Source organism: Myotis davidii, unplaced genomic scaffold, assembly GCF_000327345.1.
Source record: "Myotis davidii unplaced genomic scaffold, ASM32734v1 scaffold181, whole genome shotgun sequence".
In the NCBI taxonomy this organism is placed as follows: domain Eukaryota; kingdom Metazoa; phylum Chordata; class Mammalia; order Chiroptera; family Vespertilionidae; genus Myotis; species Myotis davidii.
Window position 1 is genome coordinate 421,594 of NW_006291504.1, and position 9,566 is coordinate 431,159.

At 51.3% G+C, this 9,566-nt stretch overlaps 1 protein-coding gene across 1 annotated transcript in view; it reads left to right on the forward strand.

The window, feature by feature from the left end:
• The first annotated feature begins 221 nt into the window (after positions 1–221).
• CDH2 (cadherin 2) overlaps positions 222–9,566 on the forward strand; it is a 195,405-nt gene continuing 186,060 nt past the window's right edge. Inside the window, exons 1-2 of the mRNA XM_015564689.1 lie at positions 222–290; positions 4,783–4,975. Coding sequence (XP_015420175.1) covers positions 222–290; positions 4,783–4,975 — 262 coding nt within the window. The remainder of the gene's footprint in view (positions 291–4,782; positions 4,976–9,566) is intronic.

A 9,566-nucleotide genomic window follows, 5' to 3' on the forward strand; every position in this document is an offset into this window, starting at 1 on the left:
GAAGGGGCATCACCCCAGGGCCGGTGCTGGGTCCCAGCTACAAACCAAGGGGGGGTTTCACACCAGAGAGCCCCGTGCCCACCGGGCCAGCTCTCCTGCTAATGGAGCTGAAGGACGGCTGAGGTGTCAGTTTCCATTGCACACAGTGACCAGGAGACCGCGTGTTTTGGGGGGAGCCCGGAGGATCATGGCTTCCGGGTTCCTTTTGTTGTTGCTGAGCTATGAGGCCTGCAGACAGGCGGGAGGTAGATGTGCTGCCCCTGGAGCTCAGAAAGCTTCCAGAGGTGGAGGTACGGGCTGAGCGTGTGGCTCTTGTTAAATATACTGACCCACCCACATCTCTCGAGACTCTATTTAGTGAATCTTGCGCTGGGATCTAGGAATCTGTGTTTTAGACAAGAGAGCCCAGATGACCTGTTCCGCGGAGCCAGTTTGGGCGCTAAATGACCTCACTCATGTGGAATCTAACGAACAGAATAAACTGATGAACAAAATAGATCCAGAGACACAGACGCATGGGACAGGCTGTGGGATCTCAGAGGGAAGGCACCCGGTGGAGGGGGTGGGGCAGGGGGCAGAGAATTGTGTGCAAATATGCATAACCCATGGGCTCAGACAATAGGGGGGTGAAGGCCTGGGGTTGGGGGGAACGGGGGGCTAGAGGAGGCCAATGGGGGGGAAAGGGGACATTTATAATACTTTCAACAATAAAGATAAAATACTATAAAAAAAGTAAAAATAAATGGGCTGTAGGACAAATATACTGCGAGTTAGATTCATGTCATAAAAGCATGAATCCCACTGTTGCTAACAGCTAAGGCCCTGCATAGCCATGTGCCAGTCTGTCCTGGTGCCTCGCTCCCTGACCTCATCCCCTCCTCACGCTGCCGTGAGCGGGGGCTGTGCTTACACACTCCGTGCTCACGGGGACGGGACTTCTCTGAGGCCACAGCCAGTCAGTGACAGGTGGGGTTCAAACTCAGGTCGTAGGTCGTCTGCATGTGGAAAGTCTGCATTCCAGACTCCCCACGCCTGCCCTTCAGAGCCTGCCTTTGGCTCCCGAGTCCCTGCAGAGCAGGGGTGGGGGCCTTCTTCCTGCCAAGGGCCACTTGGCTATTTATAACCTCATTTGCGGGCCTTACCGAATTATCAGTTTAGAAATGAGGTGATCAAACATGTAATGAACTCACCCCTAAGGCCTTGGCAGGGCCAGAACAAATGACTCCTTGGGCCTTATATGGCCCGAGGGCCGGTGTTCCCCAACCCCACTGTCGGGAGCAGTGCCGGGTACCAGTCATGCTCTGTCTTTCCTATCTGAGTAGCATCTTCATGAAGACACTGGGGTGTCCCATTAGGTCTTCTTGATACAGGAAGTCAGGAGGAATGACTACATCCAGATGGAATTATTCATTTATTGAGAGCCAGTCTTCTAGGGTTAAATGTGAATTGTCCTTCCCTGGAGCCCTACAGCAGCAGCAAATAAACCGGAAGTCGTGGCCTAGCAGTTGCCTGGTGTAGCGATCGGGGTTGACCATGACCCAACGTGGATCAGCAGGGCTTCGTCCGCGCCGCACGCCGGGCACAGTGACCGCCCTTCCCGCTTCCTCCTGCTCCCGGCAAACTTGTCCTTGGGGAGGCGCCTGCGTGCGCTCCATGTGGCGCTGATTCCACGGCGGGCCTGCGGTCCCTCTTTCTGCCGCGTGTGCACTTAGCTCCTGACTGTCCTCCTTTTGGGTTATCTTTCTTAGTCTGTGCTGCCCACGTCCAGGGTCACTGAGCTAAACGTGGGGAGGCCCCATTTCCCCCCTCCCCCCCAGCCTCCTTCCTCGGGGAGCCCCGGCCTTAACTGTCTGCATGCTGATACGGTCGGCCCCCTTTTCATTGCTGCAGCCCCTGCCTGACTGGAGTCTGTGCCCTGACTTGTCTCCCAGCTGTCACTTGTCCTCCCTCAACCTCCTCCCCCCACATTTCCCACAAAGCCTCAGAGAAATCACCACCCGCTTCTGCTTAAAATCTGTGCCTGGCTCCCCCAAGCCAACAGGACAACCCCAGGCCCCCCATCTACGACCTCACCCCATCTAACTCTCCAGCCTCAACTTTTGACTTTCTGCCTGGCTCCTTGGTCTCCAGGGACACTGTGCTCATTGTCATTCCCCAGGCGGGACGCTGTCTCTCCCTGTCTCTCGCTGCCTCCTTCCAGCTCAGGCAGCGGCTGCCTGGATGGCTTCCCACCACCCCCATGCCGGCTACTCCCCCACTGCCAGCTACTCCCCCACTGCCAGCTCCTCCCAGGCCCCATACCCTCTGCATATCTTTACTCCCCAGTCTACACTGGCTATTGCAGTCACTCAGCTCTTTATTTTGTTCCCACATTAAGCCCTGAACTTCTTAAGGGCAGGGTGGTGGCTTGTTCTGTTTCCGGTGGCAAATGGACAACTCGGTCAGTGTTCCTTGAAGGAAGCGTGATTATTGGTTGTCCTTGGGAAGACTCTACGGTTAGAATCTTGCCTCCCCCTCCTCCCCGACGGGAAGGCTTGGGGATTCACCGCGAAGTGAGAGCCTCTTCGCTCATTTGTAAAAGGTGGATCGCTTCCTGTTCTGTAAAACGGAACACCCTCACTCCTCAGGGTCTGAAAGCCACGGTCCCGATGCCTGCTTTTGTCTGGCCAAGCGTGTTTCCCACGTTTTAAATGCTCACACGCTTTTAAAAAAGAATCAAAAGAAGAAGAAAATGTGCTCTGACACTCGGAATGAAGTGAGATTCCGAGCTCAGTGTCCGTAAAGTTTTATTAGAACGAGCAGTGCCCTGTGTCTGTGACTTTCTGACGGCATCAGCAGTCGCACGGTTTCAGCAGAAAGCCGATGGCCTGCAAAGCCTCACATAGTTGCTGTCTGGCCCTTTTCCAGAACACACTGCTGACCTCAGACACTAAGAGGACGCACGTGACTCTGACTCGGCCTCATCCTCGTGCTGGGGGAGCTTTTGGAGGGGTGGGTCCTCTCTCACAATCTAACTTTTAGGGCGTCCTCTCAGCCCAGAGAGCGGGGAGTTGATCCTGGGGGGAGCCACGCGCTGGGGCTGTGCTCTCTGGAAGGGAGGGTGTTCTGATAAGAGTATGGGGGGCTGTTTGAAGAGAAGGTGAGCTTCCACTGCTGGAGGGGTCAAAGGGCGGGAGGACACCCCTTTTTCTTGGGTGTCTCCCTTGAGCTACTGACATTTGGGGTGGGTAATTCACTGGGGGGGGGGCGTCCTAGGCACTGGGGGATGGTTGGGAGCCATCCTGAGCTCTAGCCACTAGCAGCCAGGAGCTCCCCTCTCGCAGCTTCAGCAGCCAGTAGTGCCGGACACTCCCCAGAGTCACCGATACATCGCTGCGCACCCTGTCTCCTTCCTGGCCTCCCACTCTCAGCAGTGCCCATGCGCCGGATGCCCCCTGCCCCTGCCCTCCCTCCTCATCCTGCCTGCACTCCTCCCCCATGGTGGGACCTTGGTGCTGGCACATCCCTAACTCATGCAGATGCTGGGCCTTGTCTGAGGACCAGCGTCCTTGAGGATGTGCGGGGCGGGAGGCTGGGTGGAGGGCGCGGGCATGGTGGAGTTTTCAGCCCCGGGGAGTTGCCTGTGCAGGTGACAGAGGGAGGTGGCCAGGGCTCATGTTCCAGATTGAAGTCTAGAAAAGAAACGTACTTGTGTTAATTTATATATATATACCTATCTTTAAAAAATATTTTATTTCCGAGAGGAAGGGAGGGGGGGGAGAGAGAAGCATCAGTGGTGAGACTCATCGATCGGCTGCCTCCTGCACGCAACCAGTGTTGAAGCCCACAACCTGCGCATGTGCCCTGACCTGGAGCTGAACCCTGACCTCCTGGTTCATAGGTCAACGCTCAACCACTGAGCCACGCCGGCTGTCTCCCTACCCTTGAAACACACGCGCACGCACACAATTTGGATAGGTTGCTTTTACTTGGTATAAAATACACTCTATCCTGCAGGGAATGTACATATTGCTGTTTTGTTTTTTAATTATCGGAGTAAATAGTGACACAGACGTCCCCAGAGAGTGAGATGAGGATATAGAAGGCCGGGTGCTTGGATGTGGAGAGCAGCTACAGTGTTTGCACAGGTTCAAGCCTCGGACGAATGAGAGGGCACAATACTCTCGTGGCAAAGCCACGTGCAGGTCCCACGTGCAAGTCCCAGCACAAGGATGGCCAAAGGCTATGGTTGTGAGCTTGACCTGATGGTCCGAACCTGTGGTCCCACGTGGCTGAGTATATGGCCTATGGGAGGTGCAGCAGGTAAACAAAGCTGGGTCAGGTGCATGTCATTAAGTGTGGATTCGAAACTCATCAGACCATTGTAACCACGCCCTTACTGTGCCTCGTGGAATCTGCTATAAAATAAAGACTCAGCTTGCAGGCCGTGGTGCTGTCGCTAGCTCTCCATCAGGGAGCAGTGTCCCACCCAGCTTTCTTCTCTGTCTGTCTTTCCTCCATCCTTCACTGCCCCTCTCGGGCCCACCGAACCTGGCCATGCTGGCGCGACACACTGGGATGTGTGCGCTTTTCTTGAAAAGTGAAGGTAGTGATGCTGGAGTGGGACCTGCACACTGCTGGGCGCCCCAACCCCTCCCAACCCCCGCAGGTCCCTGCTGGTTCTTCAGCCACAGGAGCAGGTCACGGGGAGGAGAAGGGGGATGGGTTACTGGGCGAGAGGAGTGGGGTTTGTTTCTTCCATGCTGCCTGTCACAAAGCTCCCCCTGCTCCTCCACATCCCAGGGGTCGCCATCGGGCCCAGGGGGTGTTGGTGGGCGATCGCTGGGAGGAGGCACAGCGCTGGACACGCTCTCTTCTGTGTTGCAGGCATCGGCAGGGGCCGGGGAGGCCGCCACGTGCAAGACGGGCTTTCCCGAGGACGTGTACAGCGCGGTCTTGTCCCAGGACGTGCACGAAGGACAGCCTCTTCTCAACGGTACAGTCTCCCCCTCCTTGTCCGTACAGTGCCTGTGCCCTTGACCCCCAAAGGCGCGCATCGGCTCTCCTGCTAGCAAGTGGGGACCGCTCGGTCGCCCCGTGAGCGTGCAGGGACCTCGAGTGTGGGTCCCTCATGCTGCGTTGGCAGGCTCTCGATCCCTTGAAAACTTCCTGTCCATTTTTAAGTTACGGTGGAAGCCATGACACGAGTAATTTTTACTGTTTCTGCACATACGTTACTTGTTTTGAAGGAGAATACTTAACCAACCGTCTGATTCTAAATGGTTTTAAAAGTTATTTACAGCAACAATCCCCTTACTGTTTTATATTACAGAAATTACTGTGGTATTCTCTTTGGAAAAACATGTCAGACTTTAATATTTAGCATAACGAACAGCTTTAGCAGGTAAAGTCTGAGGCGGGAGCATGAAACGCGCACTTTCGTTATGACACTGTTTATAGACGCTACGCGGTAGCTAATTTGGTTGTTGCATATGTGAATGTCAGATGTAGACTCCTCTCCTGCTTAAATACGGATCAAGTGTGTGTATAGTTACCGTATGAAAGCTCGTGCCAGTGTGGATAAAACCTGAGGGAAAATGTGAGCGTCAAAGGCAAAATTGAAACTCGCGCCCCCCCCCCCCACTTTTACCTCTAATTGAAATCATATAAAAGATTGGTTAGTTGAATTTTCATGGGCTTATTTATCATTGCACAGAATGTCATTGAAATGTGGAAGCAAGAAGAATTGATTAGTGAGTTGTATTTAGATTCTAATTCCCAGACTATCTGCCTATCTCTGAGGGTGTTTTGGAGAGCTGCTTTTAGAAAGATCCCTGCAACCTCAACTAATTAATTTACACGGGACTCCACCACCCAGCCCTGATGGAAGGGCCTGCCGCCCTGAAGAACCTTCGTGGGACAGGACTTAAGAATAGACCAGTGGTTCTCAACCTGGGCTGCACATTAGAGTCACCTGGGAATCTTTTTAAAATCCTGGTTTCTGGGTCTCATCCTCCGGACATTCTGTTTCTTTGTGACTAATGTTGTGGCCCCACCCCATAACAAAGAAACAGAATGTCCGGAGGATGAGGCCCAGAAGTCAGGATTTTAAAAAGATTCCCAGGTGACTCTACTGTGCAGCCCAGGTTGAGAACTGCTGCCCTAGACAGAGAACTTGGAAAATGTAAATGGCTCTTAGCTACTCACATTCTTTGCTGCACCTTGTCATTTTATCTTCATTTGTATTCTGTAATTGTGATTTGCTCACACCTATGTGATCTTTCTGAAGTCGATTTTTTTTTTGAAAAAAGACATCCCTGCCTCATTACATGGTATTTTAATGAGTAAATATTAGATCAGCCTGTTTCAATATTGAGTTGCTATCTCATCTGATGGGTAATGGTTAACAAGATAGAGGTGTAATTCTAATCAAAGTGTGTAGATTTGGTTGAGCTTAATGTGAGTCTTGGAGTTTTTCTGCACATACGTCATTTCCTTTAAATCCCTAAAATTATTACGTGGCATCCGAGGACCCATGTGACCCTTAAATGTTATTTGAATGTTGAAAAAAATAATTGATTCGATTTTATAGACTCATTGAGATGGATAAAAAAATGTCACTGACGTGGAATATGTTACATTTTGGCAATTTATTTTTTAGATTCATTTTTAAATGAATAATTCCTCCTAATCTCTTTCCTAAGAGCTTGAATTTACTGGTTGCAAATAAACATATGGTCTGTCAGTAGAAACCATTGATTTAAGATGAAATGCATCGGCATGTTAAACAGGTGCAAAAACGAAAGCCTGTTTTCTAATTCTCCGATAATGCTGGTGACAGGAGGAGTGGGTGTAGCCCCTTGCCAGTGTCTGTTTAGTGTAATCTGTACCCTTGGAAGGTTCCCTGAGTTCCGAATGCGGGAGATTGGAGATGCTTTTGACGCTCTGCTGTAGCCGTCACCAAGAGAAGTGCGTGTGGTCGTCTCTGGGAGAATTTCTTTAAATCCAGGGACCCAGTTCTTACCATTCTTATTTTTTAGCTTTTTTTAAAAAAAAACTGTTCCTCTCATGACACATTATTAATTTTCTTTCTGTTTCATTCATGGAATATGTTAAAGGATACCAGCATCTTAGAGCTTAAAACAAACTTCAAAACGTTGATTCATAGAAAAAAAATTCTTTTTGGGAGGAAGAAAACAGACTTTTGTGATACATGACATTTCTCTTTACAAGAGTTTTGTCACAGGCTAAGTTTTATTTTGTTTTTTTTTTTGAGAATCATTACTTAGAAAAATTCTAGATTTTGCCTTTTGTGTCTTAGGGTCGTTTTTCAGTGGGATGGTCATCCGAAGGTGCATCTACACACTGGACCCAAGTGCCATGCCGTGATTATGTGCATGAATTCTGTGGCCGGCAGCAGTCCATTTACCTCACACCCTAAAGCTGCAAGGGGTCTCCTGCTGGGCCAGCCAGAGGGAGCACTTAGCCATGGGTTGGGGACTTGCAGTGTTTGAGGAAAGAGGTCATTGCCCCTAAGAAATATGCAACAGTCCCCAAGGCATCTGCCTCATGGCAAGTCCTACCCTATTAAGGTTGACTTGAGAGTCAAGGGTTACGTTGAAGTTATGACCTATAACTGTTGATGTTCCCATTGATGACGGTCAGGGTGTGGAGGAGAGTCGTCCAGGGATATATGTATGACGTGCTTTCCTAGGGCACGTCCCAGGCACACTAGGCCTTGCACGGAAGTGTGACATTTTGGTCTGTAGGTGCCACGGATGCGGCCTGTCTTACAGACGGTTCGGTGACAATCTCCGGGAAGGTGCCCGAGAACCATCCCGCATGAGATGGAGACATAAGGGGGATTAGTTGTGTTAGAACAGGCGCACAGAAGAGATGTAAGGGCTGGACTCTCGCTTGGAAAGCGCCCCCTTCTCCCCCCCCCCCTCTTTTATGTTTGCCGCTGGAATGACTTGTAGGAAGGATGGACCCATGAACCAGGTGCCCTGCAGGTTTGCATCAGTATGTTTTTTTGTAAAACCCTGAGGAGGGCAAGTGCATCTGGCGATGCACCTTTACGTTTCCTGTTCTATCCCGTTGGCGATTTCCACCCTCAGAAAGCCGCTCGGCATTAAACATGGCCGGGGAGGCCTTTGTCCGTGTTGCCAGCACAGCCGGTCTCACTCCGCGGCACCCGTGCCTGTCCCGACAGGCTGCGTGCAGTGCGCCTCTCCTGCATGTCACGCGCTGTGCAGCCCTTTTGGTGGCGGACTTTGATTTTTCTTGAGGGATGTTTTCTCTGGGGGCTTGTGTTCAGAAGTAGAGTTACTGGGCCACGGGCATGTGGAGTGTGGCAGCATTTTCCTTTGCATTTTTGTAGGCCTCGTCTTTACAGGGCCGAAATCTGTTCGTTCTTTTCTAATCCTCATTTCCATCTCACTTTACAAGGTTTTTCATTTTCCTGTTTCCCCTCAGGTGAAAAGCATTCCTGTCTTATCCCGTGGTATTTTTCTGTGTTTGCCTTTGTAAGTTAGGATCATTTGTAAGCACTTCCTGCCAACCCCCTCGTTTTCCATCAGCCCATTGTAGCTCGGAGAGATTGCAGGTTTTTCAGCTCATTAGGCCGTTAGCTGCGGAGCTGGAGTTAGAACCCAGGTGTCCTAATTTTTTCTGATGATGGTGATGATGAAAACCCGTGATGGTAGAACGCAGGGCAGAGTGGGGGCTGATGGATGCTCGCCTAACGGGGGCCTTGGGACAAGTTCATCTCAGAGCTGGTCTTCCTCATTCCCCACTCCGCACCCTGAGGGCGTGTTACCGGTCACATTGGAGAATTGGTGGCTACCAGGCACACCCCCATCATGAAAATGACTTTCCGTTATTGTCGCCATTAGTATTTTGTGCGTGTTTACAAGCAGAGCCAGGTAGGGCTGTGCAAAAGCATATTTAGCCCTTGATGGTTTAACTCACAGTCCACTGAGCTGGAAAAATCTCTTGTGGCGGCACTTTAGTTGAAAATAAAATACCTGCAATCATCCATTTCCGTCCCGTGGCCGGCGGTGCACCTGACACCGGAGCGCCTGCCCCACGGGGAGGCGGGGAGGAGGGCGGGCAGCGTGGACGCACGTGGGGAGTGATGCTCCCGGGCTCTGCCTGGGGCCTGCGCTCAGATGGCTCCCTGCACACACCGCCGCCTCAGCACGTAAATAGCAACGTGCAATTACCACGAGTATTCTCGGGAACTTCGGGCTCCGGCGCTGGGCAGCACATGGTGATTATTTCCAATCAGATGGAATTTGATTTAGATTCGTTTGCCGACTGATGGAGTGTCCTGGGCATTTACACACTTGGAGGGAGCTGTCGTGTGGTATCTTCGGTGACAGTCCAGAAATATTTTTTAAAATATATTTTCATTGATGTCAGAGAGGAAGAGAGAGGGAGGGAGAGAGAAACATCAATGATGACAGAGAACATGGGTCAGCTGCCTCCTGCACGCACCACACTGGGGATCAAGGTCTCAACTGGGCATGTGACTTCCTGGTTGTATGTACAGTGGGGCCTTGACTTACGAGTTTAATTCGTTCGCG